The sequence below is a fragment of the Aulostomus chinensis genome, chromosome 9, assembly GCF_037954235.1.
Source record: "Aulostomus chinensis isolate RoL2024-O1b breed Wild chromosome 9, RoL_Achi_v1.0, whole genome shotgun sequence".
NCBI classification, from domain to species: domain Eukaryota; kingdom Metazoa; phylum Chordata; class Actinopteri; order Syngnathiformes; family Aulostomidae; genus Aulostomus; species Aulostomus chinensis.
Window position 1 is genome coordinate 12,560,279 of NC_141328.1, and position 24,321 is coordinate 12,584,599.

The 24,321-nt window shown below is 42.6% G+C and overlaps 1 protein-coding gene across 3 annotated transcripts in view; it reads right to left on the reverse strand.

Moving 5' to 3' along the window:
- The window catches only part of agbl1 (AGBL carboxypeptidase 1), a 219,300-nt gene that overhangs the window by 191,136 nt on the left and 3,843 nt on the right, over positions 1-24,321 (reverse strand). For all 3 annotated transcript variants that reach the window (XM_086213834.1, XM_086213833.1, XM_086213832.1), the window contains exon 2: positions 11,430-11,493. In XM_086213834.1, the coding sequence (XP_086069960.1) occupies positions 11,430-11,493 (64 nt within the window). The remainder of the gene's footprint in view (positions 1-11,429; positions 11,494-24,321) is intronic.

A 24,321-nucleotide genomic window follows, 5' to 3' on the forward strand; every position in this document is an offset into this window, starting at 1 on the left:
GTAGAAGGGAAAATTTTCTGGTCTATCATTGCTAGAAGGCGAACAACATATCTGCTCATGAATAGGTTGACTGATCCAAGCATCCAGAAAGGAGGAGTACTGGGATATTCTGGCTGCCTGGAGCATACAGTAGTAATTAACCAGCTCATCAATGAAGCCAGGAGTAACTGCAATACACTGTTGTGTGGTTGGACCTCGCCAAAACCTATTCAAGCGTCCCACACCAACTGATCTGAAAGGCATTGGATCACTACCAGGTTCCATCAGCAGTAGTTGAGCTGGTGATGATGCATATGGATGCACTGCGGATGAGATTCACTGTGGGAAGTGTCACCACCAAATGGCAGATGCTCGAGAAGGGCATCATGGTAGGATGCACGATTTCCGTGGCCCTGTTTATAGCGGCTATGAATCTCTTGCTGAAGGCAGCTGGAATGCACTGTAGAGGCCCGAAAGCAGTCGACGGCATGAGACATCCTGCCTGTCAAGCTTTTATGGACGACGTGACAGTGATTACACCATCAATCCAAGGGTCACAGTGGATTCTGAGTGCAATGGAAAAGATGGCAACATGGTCACGCCTGCAGTTTAAACCTGAAAAGTCCAGGAGCCTCAGTATCTTGAAGGGAAAGTTTACAGACTTAAGACTTAAGACCTTCCTTTTTGATCAGGCTGATAGTTGGGCTGCTTGGGCTGGCCCTTAGATATGCTGCTATAGGCTTAGGCTGCTGAGGGATCTCCCATGGTGCACTAGGCTTCTCTCGACTCCTCTCTGTCATCCTATATTTGACATACATAAATCATACTCATACATATTACTAACTCATCTTCTTCTCCGGAGCCTTTGGGCTCCTCTCATCCCAGATCCCGGGTGCTGCTGGAGGAGGCTGCAGACCTGAAGAGGCTCAAGCTGCCACCCGTAGCTCCACCTGCTCACATCCCCGTCTGTCCATCAGTCTCTTCCTTTTCTCTCTCTCTTTATCTCTGTCCCACTCTTTCCTTCTGCATAAATGTCTTCCTCCATTATCTGTCTTTGTCTCTGCCCCGCTCTCCTGCTCTCTTTCCCCCCAACCGGTCAAAGCAGAAGGCCATCCCCATTGAGCCTGGGTCTGCTCGACGTTCCTGCCAGTTAAAAGGAAGGTTTTCATCGCCGCTGTTGCAGGATGTGCTTGCTCATGGAGAATTGTTGGGTGTAAATTCATTGAAGGAGCGTGGTTCTAGACCTACTCTACCTGTAAAGTGTCATGAGATAACTTCTGTTGTGATTTGGCGCAATACAAATAAATTGATTTGAATAAATTGACTTGAACAGAATAGATCTACAGCATCCAAGGTTGTAAGATTCTAAAAATCCAAGAACAAGGGATCCAATACCTAGGAAAGTACTATGATGGCTCCCTTAAGGACAAAGGAAATCTCATCAGCACCAAGGTCCAGCTGAATACCTGGCTCAAGGCAATTGAGCACAGCCAACTTCTTGGGAGATTTAAAATCTGGTGTTTTCAGTATGGCATGATTCCTCGGTTGCAATGGCCTTTCCTACTCTATGACTTCCCCATGTCCCAAGTGGAGGGTATGGAAAGATTGTGCAGCAAGTTCAAGAACTTTACCCAAGGGTAAATGGCTGGGAGTCCCCCCGTCCTTCAGCGCAATCAACTTATACAGCAAGTCCTCCAAGGTTTCCCTGCCCATTTCATCAGTGGTTGAGGAATTTCAAGCCACCAAAGCAAGGGCATTCAGCACACTTTGCTTGTCTGAAGACAGGAAACCATCAAATGTGGCAGAAAGTGGAAGCCCCTGGAAGCTGTGAGAGAGGCTGAATCCTACTGGAAGCAACAGGAAATTGTGGGCGTGGTATGCCAGGGACACCTGAGCCTTGGACACTACGGCAAGAAGACGTGGAAATAATAGGGTCTTCGCCCCAGAGTACCTAAAAAGCCAACGCCAGAACCAGAAGAGGCCTCATGGTACAAAGGGTCCGTGAGGTAGCAGAGGAGGACTGCTAGGTGAAAGCGATAGGCCTAGCTTCTCAGGGTTGATGGATGCAGTGGGACCAGGCACAGATGCCACAGCTGTCTAGTTAGCTTGTGGACTTGCCTGTAGCAGACTGAGTTGTCTTGGCTTTTAACATTTAAAATGTACTTTCCACAGCGGAAAGCCTGGGTTCTTTTTACCGTTCAGTACTGGTTAGGACTCGGGTCCCATCAGTCTATTTATTTCTCTATTTGTGCTATAGAAACATGAACGCAAAGACATGATCAATTCACTCAGCAGGTTGCAGATCTGGTCTGGGGCGGAAACACTACGTGCGTGTGTGTGTGTGTGTAATTATCAGATACAGTAGGCAGGTTTGGATCGGATCCAAGCTTTGAGCAGTGATAGAAACCAGGCTTTCACATGCAGCCCTGCACCTTAAAGCCAAGACATCTTTATCATCTATACATCTATACCTGCTGCGTGCTAGAGTATAGAATCAAGAACATGAAATGACTAGAATGTATTCATTTCGAATGAAAAAAAATGTTTTTTTATGTTTTATTTTTATTTGCTTTATAGTTAGTTAGAACATGTCTAAAACAACTTCAAGCTAAATTGTAAAGGTAATTGCAAAAAAGTGCAATAATCCCATTAATTGATTAAATCGATAAAATAATCACAGATTAATCAACAATTCAATAAATCGTTAGTTGCAGCCTGAGTCCAATCTCAAAGAATTTCCTCCAGCATCCAGTATTTCCAGTGCAATCCATGTTTTACTTGAGTGTTAGTATTACTCAGTAAGCCAAACAGCACAGCTAGTTTTCCCTGTCAGCCTAAATGGAGTTGCCGGTATTCATTTGTTCCATGCGATACTACTTTTCAGTCATGGTGACCTTCTGCTGAACGCATAAATACCCGACATGAGCCAATCAGTGCCTGGGTTGTTGAGCTACAATGCTGAAACCCCAACCAGACCCCAGTTTACAGAATGGACCATGCATCATTTGATTGACACTTAAACCAGCCTATGAGATTATTTCCTAATAGGAAGTAGATATTCTCTTAGCCAATAAACACACGAAAAAAACGGTACCTAGCATGAGGGTATCCAGTTTGGTGGGCAACAACAAGGCACTTGCTTACCCGGTGCGTACAGTTAGCTTGGCTGCGTAAAGGAGCGCAGTAGTCATTGATGCCGGTGAACGCGACAGAGCGAGAGAAAAGATGGCCAGTAAGTGATTATTTTGGCAGAGGAAGAGGCTGAAATGGTGCCTCTGCTGTCCGCTTCGGACATGCGAACGAGGAGCCTGCGGTCGACGGGGAGGACATTGAGCAGTTTTTTGCAGGAGTGGATCAAGACATGGAGCTATGAGTGACTGATCCAGTTGTTCCAGATGCGCGTTCATTTACAAACAATAAATAATTGGCATGCTATCGTTTACTTCTCTTACTTATGCCGGCCAGTCAGCAGCCTGATTTGCATGAGGAATGTGTGAATTAGCTGCGTGAGAGGGGGGAGAGGCGCATTCATCTACAGTAAGTCTGAGTGTATGAGTGGGGGAGAGAGGCTGCAACAGCCTCACAGTTATTATTATTCAATTTCAATTGAGAATACAGAACAATTTATGAAAACCTTTACAGTTTTATAGTTGTTTGATGCTGTTGATGATTTGCTCTATTGTTCTCTATTTGTTCATCCCAAAATGGCCAAAAATATCCAAATCCCGTGCAAAGCTGCATCCTGCCAGTGTTGGTTGTCATTTGAGACCAAGAATGTTAGGATCTGATGTTTCAAGATTCAAGATTCAAGATTCGTTATTGTCATATGCACAATATTGACAGCGTCATTTGAGCAATGAAATGCTTCGAGCAAGGCAGCTCCAAGTGAGTAGCACAAGAAAAATAAAAGAAGAATAAATAATGAATAAAATAAAAAATAAAAATAATAATAGGGTTAGGGTTTGGAACAAAGCAGTCCTGTTATATAAATAGCTTAGAGGAACATGGTATTCTGTACAACAGTGAGGATTATGTACAGCAGTGATTGTGGTGGTAATATATGTATATATATATATATATATATATATATATATATATATATATATATGATGTATGTATAAGTATATATACAAGTGTGCAATATCTGAGAGTGCCGACTGTGCAGTGCAAAAAAAATGAGCTACTGGTTTAGTAGTCTGATGGCTGTGGGGAAGAAACTGTTTCTGAATCTGGTAGTCCGTTTGCAGATGCTGCAGAAGCATCGACCAGATGGCAGCAGAGAAAAGAGTCTGTGGCCGGGATGAGTGGGATCTCTGATGATCTTTTGTGCTTTCCTGAGGCAGCGTGTGTTGAAGATGGATTGCAGGGAGGGGAGGTGACCAGTGGTGCGCTCTGCTGTCTTCACCACTTGTCCAAGGGACTTGCGGTCCACAGCAGAGCAGCTGCTGTACCAGGCGGTGATGGAGCCAGTCAGGGACTCTCAATGATGCCCCTATAGAAAATGCAGAGTGCATTGTTGCTCAGTCCAAACCTCCTCAGTCTCCTCAGGAGGTATAGTCCTTTATTTGCTTTTTTAATTGCTGCAATGGTGTGTGTGGTCCAAGAGAAGTCATCACTGATGTGCACACCAAGGAGTTTGAAGGAGGCAACCCTTTCCACCTCTGAACCTCCGATGAAAATGGTGGAGTGACCTCTCCTCTTACGTTTCCTGAAGTCAAGGACCATCTCCTTGGTTTTGCAGACGTTGAGAGAGAGGTTATTGCCCTGGCACCATGTTTCCAGGGAGCTGACCTCCTCTCTGTAGGCGGTCAGCAGTTGGAACTGTGCCTAGCCACACAGTCATGAGTCATCAGGGCGTAGAGGAGAGGGCTGAGAACACAGCCCTGAGGGGTGCCTGTGCTCAGCGTCAGTGTGATCAGGTCAGATGTTTTTATGTTTGGTTATCCTTTTGGAGTCTCCAAATAGGGCCAATGGATGACTCATAGGACTTTTTGTGTGCCAAACAATGTATACAGTTCATTTTTTGACATTTTGACTTCAGATGTGAACTGAACAAAGTCAGGACAGGACCTGTGTCTGTGGACTAGTGATGTCTGTTTAGCCCAAGCTGGTCATGGACCTAGTTTTTCATAGTCAGCAATCAGACAGAATAGGTGGGCAGAACTAAAAACCCTATATTCTAACCACTTTATCTCCTTGTCAGTAAATCCCAGAATCAAAGGGACACTTCTGCTTTGAATGTTGGCATGGCGTTTTAACAAAATCACTGAAAAAGGCAGTGCTGCTTAAGGGGTTAAACTCTAAATTACCTAATTATTAAGAAAAAATATGTCTGTTAAGTATTTGTAATAGCTTCTCTTTTGTAAATTCAAGTACCTTTGCACCCAGTTACCAAATAAACCACAAATGAATTTGTAAAATTGTCTTAACTCTCTAATAACACAATGAAAAACAAGTAAATATGAATTTTAGAACATTTACTTAAAAGTTTGTTGTTCAAAGTAGTTTATCCATAGCAACATTCAAAATATGGGCCCACGATGTAAACAAAATGCATCTGAAACCTTATTTAAAGCCGGCAATTGTAAATTTAACCTGAGTTGCAGGTCTGTATCTTTGCTCGGGTGCAGTGTAACCCAAAACTTAATGGCCCCTTCACTCTGCAGAGCTAAAATAAAACAGGTACCTGAGCTGATTCACACGTGACGTTCAAGGTCTCTCCCAGTCAAGGCCCCTCCTGGCATAAAGGTCTGGGGCCTCATTTACAAACCTTGCTTACGAACAAAACCGGGCTTGGAAGTGCATACGCAACTTCTTACGCAAGAGTTGGGATTTATTAAAAAAGACTAGCGTGGTAATGTGTGCAACTTTAATCAAACTACAGACCTTGCTTGCACACTTTTTGGAGACAATTGTGACAAGGTGAGAACAATTGGTCAATGGAAAGAGCGCATATAAATATGTGTAAAAATAATACTTTTTCTGCTCAGTAAAAAGTCACAAAGGGGTGCTGGCAACATCAGAGAAAATGAACCTTGCAAGCATGATTAAGAAGTGCTACACTTTTCATACATTAAACCACATCGCAGCTATTGGGTGCTGTTAGATTTAACATTTCGATGTAGCGATATTTAGGATTTATATTCACAACATTTAATTTGAAATGTAACCAATAGTTTTCACTTTGAATATTTCGATTTAGCAGATTCCGATTTTTTATAGCCTAGTTTAAAAATGTAGACTCCATGTGCAAGAGAACAAATTCCACATGCATTTATCAGATTTTGTTTGAAGATAAATGTGACTAAATCCTTTTGTTTGTTTTTACAATGTTGATTTACGAACGTTCACCATATAAGTGGCGGTGGATAACGGAGCCGTTTGTTAAAACACTAGTGTCACACGAAACACAAAACACATGGAGCGTGCACGCTGTACTCCATGCCAGCTGCGCTTACCGCTGTGGCCACGGCGTGCAATTCAGTGGCTTTTCATTTGTTGGTAATTCCACTTGAATGCCCACCAAATAAAGTTTCCCGTTCCGCTGCCACCTCATCAATAAGCACCTCCATCTCGGTCTCTGAAAAGTTCCTCTTTTGTCTGGTTGATGCCATGATTGAGCGTGAAATGCCGTGGATCCATCATGCCTATTTATATGCAAAACACAGGGAGGGACATGAATCAAATCCTGCTGCGCAACTTTCCGGCTGGACTGTGATTTGTAAAGGGAAAGTGCGTGCAAGTGTGCGTGCAAGTGTGCCTGCAAGTGTGCGTACGCACGGTTTTATAAATCAGATTTTTTTTTTTTTGCGTAGGCACTTTTCAGCTTTTTGGCGTACATAAACTTTTAGTATGGATCCTACAGCAGGTTTTATAAATGAGGCCCCTGGTCATCTTGGTAAGCAGCAAAAATCTTTCCTCCTTACCAAAGAAATATCGAGCTATGCAAGAACACAGCACACACGGTCCTCGTCTCTCCCCTGTCATCCAGGTAGCAATGAGGTCGATGACTCAAAACTCCAGCTTCAAAAGGTCCCACCGAGCTAGTGAGGTTTAAGCTAAAGGCTAATGTCCGTTTGTCAGGCTAATAAACTGGGAAAAACAAAAAACTGCACACATGCAAGTACGTACTGCAAAAGAGTGTCGGGTTTACGGTCAGACATACTCTTCTGTGTGAAGAAGTCTCCGTTCTCCAGTTGACAACTTTTAAAAGTCTAAATAACACTCAAAAGTCCTTTTCTTAACTGGTTTCTATGCTAATCCTCCTGCTGTCCCATTCTCTCTCATTCTCTCTCTATCCGTCCCTCTCCCTTGCTCGCTCTCCTGCCTCACACTTAAATCCCTCTCACCTGACTGCTTGCTCCCCCTGCTGGTCAGTACCCCAATAAAACCTATCAGTGTATTCAATACATCTTGACATTTCTTTAGTTTCTCGTCTTGTGAGAAAATATAAACTACTTCCAAGGTCAAACAACCAAACATTACAAAACAACAGGAAATAATTGAACTCAAATCAAACAATGCTCTGACAATGAAAAGCAGAACGGTAAACATCAAACTTTCCTATAATCCACCTAATTTTAAGCAGTATATTTCCCACAGGGTTACACTTTCTTCTTCTACACTTGCAGAAATTAGAAAAATAAGAACAGCCCAAGGTTTTTCTTCAGCCTGACAGAGAGACTGACAGAGAACCACAGCTCTATGGAGCCAAGTATTCCCATTTGTCTGAGTAGGAACAATTTAATGTCCTCTTTTAATGATAAAATTCCATTCATTAGAAATGAAATTAACCTCCTCCTGCCATCAGTTGACACAACATTACCCTTAAACTCAGAAACCTTTAATACCGATGTAGTCTGAGACATATACCTGGACTACTTTTCTCCCACTGACCTTCACAAACTCTGTACAACAATTTCTTCTTTTCAACCATCGACCTTTCTCCTAGACCACATCCCAATTAAGCTGCTTAAAGACACTTTACCTTAGGAAGCACCTCTCTCTTGAATCTTAATTTGTCACTGTCATCTGGTTACATTCCACAGTCCTTCAAAGTAGTGGTGATTAAACCTCTTCTCAAAAAAATAACTGTAGATCCAGAAGTTCTGGACAACCATCAACCAATAAGCTATTCTTCCTTTTCTCTCCAAGATTCTTGAGAAAGCAGTTGCTAATCAAGTTTGTAACTTCCTTCAAAGCAATAGCTTCAGTCAGGCTTCAGGGTTCATTCTAGCACAGAAAAAGGATTAGTCAAAGTTACTAATGACCTTCGACTTGGATCAGATGAGGGGCCTTTCTCTGAGCTGGTCTTGTTAGATCTTAGTATAGTTTGTGATACCATTGACCATTACATCCCATTGCAAAGTAAAAACATGTAATTGGAATTAAAGGATATGCGCTAAACTGATATTAACTTAGTCATTCTCAGTTTGCGCTTGTCAATGCTGATTCTTGAGACCACTACAGTCAGCTATGGTGTTCCACAAGGGCCCATGCTTGGACCAGTCTCTACTCTATATATGCTTCCACTAGGTCACATAATAAGGAAACATTCAATTAATTTTCATTGTTATGCAGATGATATGCAGTTGTACTTATCAATGCCTTCACATGAAAAAAATCAGCTTACTAAACTTGAGGACTGTCTACAGGAAATAAAAACACGGATGACCCCAAATTGTCTTTCACAAAACCTGATAAAACTGAAGTCATTGTGCTGCCCCCCCCCCCCCCCAAAAAAGTGATTTCCCACCTCCCAGATCCCTCATGATTGATGCTGCTGCTGGAGGTGGCTACATACTGGAAGAGGTTCAACCTTTTACTCTTAGTATCAGTATTAGTATTAGTAGTAGAATTATTCATGTGGCATTAGAGATAGAAATATTCATGTTAGTGTGGCAGGTCAACCCCCTCCCTTCCACTACATGGCACTGTGCCAACCATCGGTGCACCGTAATTGTCCGGCGGCTACATATAGGGGCTGGCTACCTGTTCTCTTCCTCTTCCTCCTTCCGATTCCCCCCTCCGTTTGTGGTGGCGGTGTTCATCCCTCGTTGGCTCCTTTCTTTTTGGTTATTTTTTGGTAATTTTGTTGTGTAATTTGGAGCATTTATTCTTTTTGGTTATATTTGACAATCAGTTTCTTTATAATTTGGGTTATCTAATTTCCAGAGCCTTGATTATTTGTTTTCTTTAGTTCTTTTCAATTACATTGTTTCGATGTTTTGAATTATTAATGTTTGTTTATTTTGGACAGGTACTGGAGGCTTCGGTGGCAGTTTCTTCCCTGGTGGTGGTTCTCTCTTTTTTTTTCCACGTTTCCTTTAGCAGTGTGAGTGCGGTGCCACGGGTGATATTGTTTGGACTATCCCCTTTGTTTGGTTTGCCCCTCTGCCGTCCAGTGAGCTCCAGCCCTGTTACCCCCCTCTTGTGCCCTTCTTATTTTGCCCCCCTGGCCAGTGTTAATTTTAAATCGCATTTAAATACGTTATTAATAAGGATTGACTATTTTACACATCGCTCGTCTTGTGGGCTTGTTTGAATCTGTGTGACCTTGAAGCTATATTAAGAATTTCCAATTGTGTTGTTGCAACCATCCCCCATTATCCCTCATGATCCATGCCACATTCATATTCTCGTTGTCGTCCTCCGCTTATCCAGTTGGTCCGGGTCACGGGGGCAGCAGCCTCAGCAAGGAAACCCAGACCATCCTCTTCCACCAGCTCTTCCGGGGGAATCCCAAGGCTTTCCTCGGCCAGCCGAGAGATATAATCCCTCCAGCGTGTCCTTGGCCAGCCCCAAGGCCTTCTCCTGGTCAGACATGCCTGGAAAACCTCCCGAGGGAGGCGTCCAGGAGGCATCCTCACCAGATGCCCAAACCACCTCAACTGGCTCCTCTCAGTATGGAGGAGCAGCAGCTCTATTCCAAGTCCCTCCTGAATGACTGAGCTTCTAACCTCACCTCTTAAGGGAAAGCCCAGCCACCCTGCAGAGAAAAGTCAAACGGCTGCTTGTGTTTGTGATCTTGTTCTTTCGGTCATTACCCAAAGCTCATGACCATAGGTGAGGGTAGGAATGTAGATTGACCGGTAAATCGAGAAACTCCCCTATAGGCTAAGCTCCCTCTTTACCACAACGGACTGGTTTAGCGCCTGCATCACTGTGGATGACCTCAATCCGCCTGTCAATCTCCTGCTCCATCCTACCTTCACTCGTGAACAAGACCCCAAGATACTGAAACTCCTCCACCTGAGGCAGGACCTCCCCCATGACCTGGAGTGGTCAGGCCAGCCTTTTCCGGCTGTGGACCATGGCCTCAGACTTGGAGGTGCTGATTCTCATCACAGCCACTTCACATTTGGGTGCAAACTGTCCCAGCAAGAGCTGGAGGTCATGGCTTGATGGAGCCAAGAGGACCACATCATTCACAAAAAGTAGAGACGACATCCTCTTGCCACCAAACTTGACCCCCTCCACCACCTGGCTGCGCCTAGAAATTCTGTCCATAAAAGTTATGAATAGAACTGGTGACAAAGGGCAGCCTTGGCAGAGTCCAACCCTCACCGGGAACAAGTCTGATTTACTGCCAGCAACGCGGACCAGACTCACTCCTCTGGTAGAAAGACTGAACGGCCCTTTGAAAGGGGCCATCCACCTCATATTAGTATTTTCAATACTGCAATAACATAAACATTAGTGTTGTGTCTGCATTGTATTTACTGGCACATAAAGGCTCATTATGCTGAAATTGATTACTTGATTATCTGATAGATGTCATTATTGGTAGCTATTTTACTATTTCTGCTGTTGTTACTGTTTCTTATGTGCCCCCCATCCTGTATTTCCCTCTGTTTGTCTTGCACCTTTGATCACGTGCACATCTCCCGGTCCTCCCTCTGTCTTTCTCACTCTTTCTTTTCTGTCTCTCTTGCTCTGCCTCAATTCTCCTGCCCCCCTCCCCAAAATGGTTAAAGCAGATGGCTGTTCCCACTGAGCCTGCTTCTTGATTTTCCTGCCTGTTGATAGGAAAGTTTTGATAACTGCTGTCACAAGATGTGCTTGCTTATGGAGATTTGTTGGCTGTAAATTAACTGAAGCAGTGTGATGCCAGACCTCCTCTACTTGTCATGTGTCATGAGTTAACATTTGTGGTTATTTGGCACTATACAAGTAAAACTGACTTGACATGACCTGCTCTTATGAGGTGGAGCTTTTTCACCCGCAAACACATGCGCTTCTTTAGTTTTCTTAAGCAGACTATAGTTTCAACCATGTGCATACACACAATCTTCAGACACACAAGTATGTCAATATTTGAGCCCAAGCCATGGTGTTAACCTAAATCTAAAGAGTTCATCAGACCTGGATTCTCATAGTCAACAGCCATTTTACAACCAGGCCGCAAAGGAAAGGTGTCTATGTGTTGTACAGAAATTTATGGAGCTTACCAGCTGACAGAAGTTCATCCAGAACATTGAGAATACTCAGCGTGCCCTCCACATCTCCTGTATTCTGCAGAGACAAAAAGACATGTTGATATACTTCCAGTATCCCCACAAGAGACTTAAATAGGGGCTGAGGAGCTGTTGAGCCAAAGAGATGGGCCTGATTCAATTCTGCTCTTTCAACAGAAATGTTCGGGTGGCCTAACAAGTCCCTCATTAAATGTGTTGTGCACAGAGACCTCATCCAGTTGCCAACTATGTGCCTATCAAGATTCATGGATTGCAGCCTGTTTAGTTGGCACAACAATCTGGCTGTTTCAATTGATATAAACAGTGCAGAGCTGTCTTTAACTGCAGTAATGAGAGACTGTTACTAAACTCGTGTAAGTATCAGCATCTCTGGTTATGAGACAAGTGATGTAAAATCTGGAATCAGCTGCAGCATTTGCCTTGTACTTGTATGGCCTGCAACTGATATGTCACCATCTTGGTCTGCTACTTAAAAAAAAATAATTTACAGAAGGGTCAGCCATTTTTTGGGATAAAGAATATTCTGTCCTCTCCTCTGGTACATAGACAGGACATCAGGTGGGTCTAGACATTACAATAGAGAGGGTAAACACCCAGGAAGTCATTCCGCTTGTGCTTGGTCTGCATTGATTAGCTGTTACCATGAAAAGCAGAAGGCTGCATGTGTCATTAATAAAGCAGGCTGGCACCTTGGATGTCTGTTTAGTGAACAGTGTGTGATTCACCCAGTAACAACAAAGGGAATAGATATTTCAAAGTCATAGGTATACATGTGCATACATCTATTTTTATTTCCTCTCGTAAGTCCCAGAGAAAACACTTTGATTGCAGCAAACTTACAAAGAGCTTCCATAAGCAAGGTTTGTCTGAGCTTGACATTCACTTTTTTTTCCAAGAAGCATCTGTGCCACTTAAGTTGAAAGATTGAGTAAAAATACAAAGAAATCTGGCGATAAAATGAAAATGTATTAAATCATGTGACATTAAGAGACAAGAGACAATCATTTAATTTCAATGGATGCAAAAAGTACGAACTGCATTCATTTATGAATTACTGAGGTTTTCATCTGATTAAACAATTTTATCTAAATAAAAAGAGATTTTTAATGAGAATTTACATTGTAAAAAGACCAAAAACAGTCCTGTCAACCATCTTATCAATATTGGTCCTTCTCTATTATCTCTCTCCCTGTCTCGGTCTCTCACTTTCATGCATTCTTTCACCCCAACTGGTTGATGCCAGAGTCTGCTCAACATTTCTGCCTGTTAGAGTGCAGGTTTTGTCACCACTGTCACAGAAGTGTTTGCTCATGGGGAATTAAAAATATTTAAAGAGTGTGCCTCTGGACTTACTGTATAAATTTCTTACTTTATAAAAGTGTAATTAAGTATTTTTGCTGTGATTTGGCACACTAATCTACCTGATTAGTAAACCATAGTTTAAATCTGACTTTTTCTAAAAGGATTCTCCATCATCTCCCTGATCTCACAGAGAGGTAAACCACCCACAATATGCGTCTTTTTTAGATTCATATTATTGCAGTATAAAGCAGAGGGCTGTTGAAACTTCTCACAAGGAAAATGAAAAAAATTGTATCCCATAACTCCTAAACACTGAACAGATAAGTTTGGCTGCTCTTAGACATGACTAGGTATACTAACCAAATATTACTGAATCAGGACAGGTTGTAGGGAATTCTTCCAATGTGTACACCATCATTCATCATGGTCTCTAATGGTCTGTGGAATACCAACAGCAAAGAAAGTCAGAGGGGCGAGATCATATACCAGCAGAGCTGGATTGAGCAGTGAATGTGGAATCTGACAGAGGAGATCTAATAGAAAGATGCCTTGTATTTTATGTCATATTCCCTTAGAGGCTTCAGGGGTCTCATCTACCCTGCTTGTCTACAGTCATTCAACAAATCAGGACATACCTGTCTCATTCTACTACTGAACTACTTAGATTGTGGTCACCTCCACGATATTCCAAGTGTGCTATGTTGTCAGATCTAGTGAGCTCAGATTATGCCAAGGAATAGTAATAGTTATATAGTAGTCATAATAATAGTTATGTACCTTCCATGGTTATTGCTTTCTGTATCTGCTATATTTTCTTTCTCCAAGTTTGTATAGAGATTACAAGCTATTGTCTGCCTCTGGATGGCTGACCAACAGCAATAATTGATGCTCACACCAACTTCAACACGAACACGTATATACATTTCACAGAAACTGCAAATAGCAATTTCATGAGCATGTTTTTTTTTTTTTTTTAATACCATAGGGTGTGTTCAGTCACAAGAAATACTGACAAAAGACACACTGAATGGGTCCAGTAGGAGGATTAGGGTCATTCGTAGGTCAGAATCTAAGAACTTGATACATAATAGATGAAACAAAATGACTGGCAACGCTTCCAGGGTGTACTCCACCTCTTGCCTGAAGGCTGCTGGGATAGGCTCCAACCTCCCGCCCCCCCCCCCCGACCCTTAATAGAATAAGCGGTAGAAAATGGATGGATGGATGGATGGATGGATGGATGGATGGATGGATGGATGAAACAAAACCAGCAGCAATTAAATGAGAAAGACAGTTGACAGGGTAAGATGACAGATGAGCTAATGAAGACAGAAAGAAAGCAAATACAACAAAAAAATGTGTTCAATCGTGAAGACAGGCAAGAAAAAAAAACAGTGAGAGAAAAGATGCTAGGATGCTGTTTTGTTTTGACATGTAAAATTTAGCCATTATTCTTCCTTAATGAGATGCAACCAAATGGAGCAATTTAGCTATTTAATCAAAATTTCTCAGTCCTTTTGTGTGGGAATCATTTCTGTTATCTCTGCCCTCATCTGTGTAGGCTCCACACAGACACCACGTAATATAAATGCATGAAAGAAATACTGTGTGAGGTCTGGAGGGGGACAACTGAGAGGAACTTCGATGGCTTGGTTTCTCTTTTGAGATGACAACCATGACAGCTGGACGGCCCCTCAGACTCCCACAGAGGCGGCCCAGATCTGGTTCTAACCATGGATCAAATGTCACTTTCGCAAGCACAGGCAGTCATAAAGTATCCTGTAGTTTTCATCAACAAAAGAAGATCTCTGCTCTTGCTCTTTTGGGAGGAGGGAGTTCAAATGAAGATTTGACTGTCTGATGAGAATCTCAGGTTTAGATTAGAGTGTCCTTTGGGTTTATTTCAATTTTTATCTCATCCAGCATTCAAGAGGTCTGTTCCTGTCCTGACCTCTGTATGTTCAGTTTGCTTACCACACCATTTTATCTGGAGGTACAAGTCGGTTCTGCTGTATGGTTCAGAAAACTGACAAAAGTTTTTTTTCTTAATGGATGCCTCAGAAGAACATGCCATAAATTTTGCCCCCCCCCCCCCCCCCCCAAAAAAAAAGATCCAACCATCAACTCTATAAGCAAACAGGTTGTTGGGGCATCATCCAGGAAATTACAGAGAGACATTAGAGATGGCTAGGACATGTGCTGAGAATGGAGCAGGACCAGATAATTAAAGTTGCCTTAGGATGGATACCACTATGCACAAGAAAATCTGGAAGGCCCAAAAGCCACCTGGCACAGACTTCTGACATAAGAGCTAGAACAGATGAACCTGTCATGGGGAGAGGTTTTAACATGCTGCTAAGGCCCGAATCCAACTTAAAGAACTGTTAAGCTTTACTTCTCATTGAGGAAAGGAGTAGAGGAGTAAGGAAGCAGCAACCACTATTTGCAGTTTGTGTCCTCAGTGTAGGAAATGGGACAAATTTTCAATGGTCAAAGTATGTTTTGTAGTTACTGGTGGTCACTGTACCTGACTTCCTGTGGAAGCCACATTAGATATTAACTCTGTCTATGTCATTGCCAAGATTTTCCGGCATTGGTCTTTCACTTTCATTTACTGTTATTGACTCATAACACACAGACAGTGTATACAAAAGGCCAGAGCAGACGCTATCTGTTGAAGATACTGAGCTCCTTTGGAGTACAGGGAGGACTCCTTAAGACCTTCTGCAACACTGTGGTGGCATCTGCCATCTTCTATTGAATGTTATCCTGGGACAGCAGTATTTCAGCTTTAAAAGGGAAGAAAGCAAAATAAATAATTGAGAAAGCCAGCTCTTTCCTTAGGAGTCCTCTATATTGAGTAGAGGTGGTTGGAGACTTGACAATGTCAGACAAGATGGCCTCCATGATAAGGAGCGTCTCCAACCCCATGCAGGATATTCTGTCAGCACTGAGCAGCTCAATCAGTGACAGACTTCTCCTTCAGACACCTTGCAATATGTGCAAATATATTTACATACCTGTGTAATACTGATATACAGTGCACCTTTTCTATTTACATTTATTTGTGTGTACAAGTGTGTGTATTTGCATTCCTGATCATTCTGGTTTCATACAGACTTGTTTGTATTTGTGGATTATGGAAATTCATCAGTTGCAAGTACTGCCTCTAACTTCTCTCCAAGCTTGGGTCACATGATATTATAACCCCTCTCCCTATTAGCTTGCTGTTGTCAGTTATTATCCTGGTGGGGATGTAGTGCTGCATACTTATCTTTCAGCAGGCTTTACATGGCTACTGGGTGTGCAGCTTAGTTCTGATCTTCGATCTCAGGTCAGTCTTCCTTTGAGTTATAGGATGGTTTCGTAACAGTTTGGTTCCCAATCTCAGAGTGGGGATGATGATCATGATATGTCTCCTTTGAACTGTCATCCTGGCACCTACTTCCTGCATCATTTTCAGCGTACCTCATCAATCTGTAGTTTGGATAGCAGTTGTCATTTTCAGATATTGAATCATTTGGGTTAGAGTTTCTTCTTTAGATGAGATGATGGGTTTCACAGGATCCTTGTATCCCCTAACCTCTTCATATAGCCTCTCTTGCTGAGGTTGCTTGTAATGTAACATTCCAACTGATCCATATTATCACAATCCCTGTCTCGTGCTTCTTCCTGTCCTCCCACCTTTGATTACCTTATGTGTCTCACCTGGTTGATTTCCACACCTGCGCCTTGTTCCCTCATGTATTTAACCCCTGTGTTTTCCCCTGTTCGTTCTGGGTCCATTGCGTTTTGTGATGTGAGTTTAACTTGTGTGTTGCGTGTCCTCGTCCAAGATGTCACTCATTGTATTCCCGTTAATCTCAAGTCATCAGTCTCCGGTCACATCGTCAGATCTCCAGTCACATCGCCAGTCTCCAGTCAAGTCGTCAGTCTCCAGCCTCACGTCAAGTCGTCAGTCTCCAGCCTCCCCGTTTTCAATAAACCTGTTTTGTGCACCATCCTACTGTCTGCATTTGGGTCTCCCTCATCCACCACCACGAACCCTAAGAGAATGGACCCATCACAACAGACCCAGCAGACAGCCCCCCCCCCCACGCATGATGACTCTCTCCGAGTACTTTGCCTATATGGCAGCTCGGCCCCCATTTGGAAGTCCCAGGAGTTCCCTGCCTAAGGGCAAAAGGAGGGCTGGCCACCCTTGTGCTCCTGGGCAGTCAGATCCAGCCCTCACCCAAAACCCAGCGGCTGCTACACCTTCTCCTCCGCAAAGGGTCCTGGCGTGCGTCACCCCTGTCTCGGCGCCAAGGGTCCTGGCTGGCTCAACTCCTACTCTGCCACCAAGAGTCCTGGCGGGCGCCACTCCTGTTCCGGCGCTGAGGGTCCTGGCTGGCACTACTCCTACTCTGCCACCAAGGGTCCTGCCGGGCACCTCTCCTGTCACTGTGCCGAGGGTTCTGGCGGGCATCATCCCTATCCCAGCAGCTGCTACACCTTCTCTGCCACCAAGGGTCCTGACGGGCACCACTCCCGCTCCGAGGGTCCGAGTGGATGCCTCTCATGCTCCTGCAACGAGGGTCCAGGCAGACGCCTCTCTTGCTCCTGCTACGAGGGTATAGGCGGATGTCTCTCTTGCTCCGGCGGCTCTTCACAGCACCCCGGGCCGCCCCCCAGACTCTCCATGGTCTGCGTGGCCACCCGGCCGTCCCCCTGAATCTCCATGGGCTGCGCGGCCTCCCGGCCGTCACCCTGACTCTCCATGGTCTGCACCTGTATTGTGCACCATCGTATTGTCTGCATTTGGGTGTCCCTCATCCACCACCATGAACCCTAACACATATTCTCTGCTCTGGTCTATCATAAGTCCATATGTCTTGTTCCAGTAGCCCATTTCCAGTTGCACTTAACCTTTGAACTTAAAGAATTCTAAAATCATGTGAAAAAGATATCAATCTATTAAATTCATCTTGGACAATTTCAAGCAAAAACATCATTGACAAGAGAAATGTTGTCAAGAGTTTTCTCCAGTCTGAATGTTTAACAAAAGATGCAACGATGCTCAAATTGATAGAACAGTTTCAAAAAAGAAAAGCCATAAACATCTGTGACAGAAACTCATTTTCTTTTTGTGACTTCAACATCCTATAGGAGCATAAACTTTTAAGTTTGGAGAATTTTAAATTGTTGAAATATACTTTCAAGATAAGATCCTGCTGGGACTTGCACATCTTATTTTAAATAGATTCAATAAGGTGAGTAACACCCCTGTATACTGATTTCAATTTAGACTTTTAAAAAAAACAAAACATTTGCATACCTCATCCATGTAAAAACACAATGAAATAATGGTAAGAGTAGCCAAGGCTTAAAAATACTCTAAGAAAATCCTGTGCTATATTACTTCTGTTAATAAATGTATTTTTGAACTGAATATATTCATGCAATTGAGGTTTTAAAATAATAAAAAAAGAGAAATGATTTTTATAATCAGAAAGCTTTATGCATAGCAAGAGTGTTTGACACAAGAAAAAATTATGTAGTTGTCTGACTTGGTCAGTATATAAGAGGAAACCTTCTTCCTGTGAGGCAACAGTGCTAACCACTGCACCACTGTGCGTAAACATAAACCATTTTCTGGTCAGAGCCGGGGTACAAAAAATTGAGTCAAGATCTTCCAGCTGTATTCCCTCCAGGAAGGAGACCTTGTTGTCAACCATTGCTGTCTGCAGATTCTGTCCCATTCTTCCAACATTATCATGATATTGCCCTCTGCTTCCCATCTCGTTTTAATGTCCAGAGTATGGTCTCCCTTTAAATTCTGGAGAGCATGATATAATCTAGAAATTATTTTTTGGTAGGTGCCATCATTGTAGGCTTTTTGGAAAATATCTTATCAGTATTGGCATCAGACAATCAGTGGTCTCAATTAAGCAGCTGTGTAATAATATAAGACAGGAAAGGGCCAATCTCCCTCTCTAGGTTGTTGCAAAATTTTTTATCTTACTCTTGGCTTTTTTTCCTACCCAAATAAATCATGAAATAATTTTATCCCACTGAAAGGGACTGCCCTGGTTTTTTTAAAAGGCACTGTTGTAAAAGGTATATTACGACCCTCGCTCAGGATCGCAACAAAAATGGAGACAAACGAAATTTGCAAAAATGAATTAAAGTTTAAAGAATAAAGGAACCTTGGCAGTATATACATAAACAGATGGGATGAGGTAGTCAGTATAGTCAGTCGCATAAGTGAGTTGATGAAGTGGTTTGTATGGTGTAGAGATGTTATATGGTGCAAAAGTTACCAACAAAGTTGGCAATCCAACCAAATCAACAATATGCTTAGGCACTGGAATGGAGGTACAGGTTTGAGCACAACATTGTATGCATGTTGTAAGGAAATCCTCAAGTTCAGATCACTCACAATGAAAATAGAGATAAAGATCTCCCCTGCTTGTAACATAGAACAACATAAAATCAGGGGCAGTTGTCCCTTTGAAATCCCTGTTGAAGGGTGGGGGGTTGTAACCCCCCCCCCCCAAGTGGTTGAGGCCCTCCCTCCCTTGCTCTCCCTGCCTCCCCTTCCAGAAGCTTCCTTCTTCAACTGTTATTAACATTTCCATCTTTCCCACATTTTGTATTGTAAACTGTTTTCTTGTCTGTAACAACATCTACTGCACGTCTGTCCGTCCTGGGTGAGGGATCCCTCCTCTGTTGCTCACCCTGAGGTTTCTCAGATTTTTCCCTGTTAAAAGGGTTTTCTATGGAGTTTTTCCTCAGTTGATGTGAGGGTCTAAGGGCAGAGGATGTTGTTCTGATGTCATGTGAAGCCCATTGAGACAAACTGTTTGTGAAAACGAGCTATACAAATAAAATTGCCTTGCCTTGCCTTGCTTTGCCTAGTGGTGGAATGACTGTCCAGCACATACATCCCACAACCTCTGGATGATTCCAACATAAAATCATAGGGCTTACTTGCTCAATTGCCACCTTTTATTACTTTTAATTGAGAGGGTGGAGTAACACATACATTTACCTTGTTGTTGGATGTATTCAGTTATTTTACCCTATGGGCACCAATTGTTTAATGTTTGGATGCCCTCCTGAACTCCTGAAGCTTATCTCTCACTCATGTCTCCATTCGTTCCACTGTGCTTACTGTGACTGTTGCCATGGGAACACTTCCAATTCACTCCTCCATGCTGGAAACTGGCTGCTCTCTAGCGGTGGTTACGGGAATCCAACGCCACTTCAGCTGCTTGTGCTTCCTTGTAGGTCAGTGGGCCGGTGCTCCAATGGATGTGGATCCTAGTGAGCAGAGTTTGGAAGCAAATACCCTACTCCTTAAGTGCTTTTTCTAATTCCATCGTAAGATTTGTGCATCTCCGTGACCTCGTAGGCGTAGTCTTGGTTGAAAAAAAACAAAACCTGCTCGTTGTTCATGAGGACCTTCTTTTTCCAAGCTGGTGTGGCAGGATGGTCCTCTGTCCATCCCTTCCCCCTCCCGTTTCTTGATCCACACCAGGTGTGGGTGTGCAGTGCTGATTGTGGAGTGGAGTGGCCAGCATTATAGCTGCACTGGTGTATGTTGGTTTGGCTTTCTCTGGTCAACCTTGAGGCTGGTATGTCTGGCATTAGGCTCTGCGTCTTCTGAGCTGCGTTACTGTCAGCATGACTGTTATGCTGGGTCTCCCCCACTTCCCCGAAATCATAAGTCTGCTTCCATCGGGTTGTTGTATTGGAGTATCATGCGGTGTCTCGGCATGACACATGTTCTCTATTGTGCCTTGCAGTGGTTGCACTGTTGTTTCATGCTAGTTGGTCCACTCTCAACAGGTATGTTGGCTCACTTAATCGGCCACAGTAATTCAGCTCTCCAGCTCAACTTTAACTTTTATTTTCTAGTCTCTCAGCAAGTGCGGCTTGCTGCTCTACTTCTCCTCCTGGTCAGCGACTGTGCTGACGCTCTGTGGCACATTCAGGCTTGACTGTGAGCTGCGGTGCTCCTTCACCGGGACTGTACATCTATCTTGTCAGTCCTGAAACAAAGTGGTTCACCACTGTTCGTGGCAGTGAGTTCACTGCAGACCTGTGTTTCAGCCAATCATGTTTTGATCTTCAGTGAAGCATTATAATCTGCTTGTCACTGCATGACATGTGATCCAACATCTGTACCAATCATGTGTCAGAGGTTCTGATTAATTTTTCTTTCTTGATTGAGTTTGCCTTTTTTATCTTTGTGTATTTCTAATCATTTGCCTATTGTCTTGTTTTTGGTGTGTTTATGTACTTTACTGTTAACTGCTTTATTAAGGTCTGAGCCCAAAGGTACTTCGGGGCGAAGACCGTATTAAGTTTGCTCTACACATTAAAATCTCAAATTGACAAACTAAACACAATCCCACACTAAAAAACACACACACACACACACACACATACAGGTACATGGGGGGGGGGGTGAGGAGGTGAGGTATAACATTGATTTAACCTGGGAAAAAAAGGCCTTCTGTTTTTGCTTCATTTTTTTCTTTTTCCGATTCTTTCTTTATTATTCTGCCAAATAACAGCTCAATTAGACCTCCTGAACACGCTCAAATACTCACTAAGTTTGGCACGTGCATCCGGTCTGGCAAAAATTAAATATTTTTTAAAAATAAAACACTGCACAATAGTGCCACCTGGGTACAGAAAAAAACCAGACACTGCCCATAGGAATATCCTACAGACGTGGGACCAACACCGTTTTATTCCTCTCATCAAGACCGACAAATCCTACTCTGTGTCCAAATTGTGGACGTCCTGTTGGAGTTAGGTCAGGAGTCCAATTTTGGACAATTTGCCTCCCTAAACAAACACTATCTCCTAGGGCATTAATGGTATCGTTTCCAAAATTTAATATGTTACTCACAAAACTCTGCTGATAAAAGTTATTAAAAGTTTTTATATAACTCACATGTTTTCCATTTTATAAGCCCTCAGAGTTGGGGACATATTTTTCACCTTACAATGGAAACCAATGGGGAGGCTGTGTCCTCTCATGGTACATACTCTCAAACACACGCTTCACACGTCTAAATTACAACTCCCACACCTTCAAAAACCACACCACTGGATTCCTGACAAAAATCTTGACAAAAATAGGGTATTACATTCCACTTTTTACCAACATCTGATAAGTTATTTGCTTTTCACACACTAAAAATGTCTAAATTCTCCTCTGCTCTCCACTCTGACACAGGTCGCAGAGAGCAGTGGGGGAGGGGCTCTTAAAGGCACAGCTCTCAGCTATGCACTTGTAACAGAGTTAAAAATGCACCTTATCACCTCTTCTATACCTCATGAGATCCCGTAACTCCCCTAAGTTTTGGCAGACCCTCCCCTCTTTTCTTCACTTTGCTGTTTTGTATTGCTGAGGGTAAGCGTGTGGAAAAATGCTATTGTGCTATTCTACTGTTTTGGGGGGAAATTGAGCAATTTATGTTGCAGCCCTTGATGTATGTCGCTTACCATTAATACTTCTTACATTACCTAGCTGTTTTGTGTTGTTTTGACCGTTAATTTGAGTGTTATGGCGGTTTTGTTAAAATTTTCTTGGCGCGATCTGTATAACGACAATCTGCCCTGTGTCACGTGACCAATGTAGTGCTGCAGAGATATTCACATTCATTTCCTTGTGGAAATGCTGTTTTGTGTGTGTTCAGGGCTAGGAGCAGATGTGCAGAAGAGGCCAGAAGATATTTAATGTGTTAAAATTGTGTCTTCTGCAGGTATGTGGTTTCTTTTTGTATAGTAATTTTCGTTGTCTCTGTGTAGTTACCCACTCCTCACAAACCTTTTTATTTTGACCACAAGGAGGCATAGTTTTCCATTTTGGTACACTGTTTTTCATGGTTTAATGTTAGCTTTAGAGAACAATGTATCCTATCGTAATAATTGGGTTAAATAAAGTCAGAAAACAAAAATGTTTTCCTGCAAGTTTTAAAAAGTCCAATGGAGACACTTTGCTGTTTTGCACTGCTGAGGGCTAGGAGTAGATTTGCAGAAGAGGTCAGAAGATATTTAATGTGTTAAAATTGCATCTTCTGCAGGAGTAAATAAATGTTGGAAAACCACTTTGTGAGTCATTCCTCTGTATGCTTGACCATATCTGTTACACACTCACACTTTGCATCACACTGGGGCTTCTATATCCTAAACTACAAATCCCAACGCTATCATACTTACACCGCTGGATTCGGAACGAGGTCTGCCACCTGGCCACAGGTGCGAGGAGGTTCAGGACCTAAAATTGCTGCTTGCAGCTTTAATTTGAACTGATTTAAGTCCTTAATTTATGTAATTATTTGATTTGTTTTTCGATTCCACATATGATTGTGGATTTTGATTTAAGAGTATTGTCAGTGTGACAGCATCAGAAAGCTGAACATCATAAACTGCATTGTATGTCTTTGAAATAACTATTATAAATAAATGAATTTCAGGATAAATCCATGCTGTTTTGAGTGCACCAAACCTGTGTGCCTTTTAATTAATTTCCTGGGGGTGAAATTCCCCAAGGTGGTGCAGCTTCAAATTATCCAACTCATAAATTAACACCGTACACAGAGGTGTCCATTTGGTCTTTCTTCATTGCTAACTGTCCAGTCGGTTGATTTTTTGAATTCTTCTCTGTGACTTTTTCCCGTTCATCTTTCTGCTGTATAGGTTAGTGAGTTGAAATTCGCAATTTAGGGGATGATTTCAAGCCGATTGAGACAAGGCAAAAAATTACAAATCTGTCTCGCACATAGTTGTGGCAAACTCCCACACAGTTCAAATCAACTACTTTTTTATGTGAACCAATTAATACATTTGCTCATACAAATTCAGTCTTTTGGGAAGGATTGATACTCTACTTTCTATCTCCAATTGTTCCTCTTCTTCTGATATTGGTCTACAGATTTATAGCACCAACAACCTATATTTGCCATCCTGTGTATGTGACAACAGTTACATAAATGTGAGCTAGCCAGAAGCCAGGGAAACTGAATTTTGATATTGAAAGGATAATATGCAACATGGATTACATACAGCACTCAGATATTAAGTATTGAATGTACTGATCCTTAGTGGGTTAACCCAATTACCAGAGTAGGCTAGTTGATGAACCTCCATCTGAATCTTACAAAAATTTTACTATAGAGTATTCAAATGGGTCTGCTCTAGACAATTTAGAGCTGCTTTTAACATACATGTACGCAGTGCAAAGTGACCCCTGTGTTATGTATTGTGTAAAGATCCTAAGCAGTGTTTACAATAGGATTGGCGGTGGCTTGACTAAGACATAACTTGCAGAACTAAACTTAGAATTATGCCAAGGTAAATGCCAAAGATAACTGGAGGGGAGGAGGATTGAATCTACAGCTCTCTTTCATGTGTTGAGACTTCTGTCATAACAACACAGCAACCCTCAAGGAGCAATTGTCCTTTATTTCATTCTCAGTTGTACCTGTGAGCAGCAATGGCTTAAGTGCCCATGTCTAAACCCTGGGAGAAATATGGCTTGAGCATATTCACATGACAAATA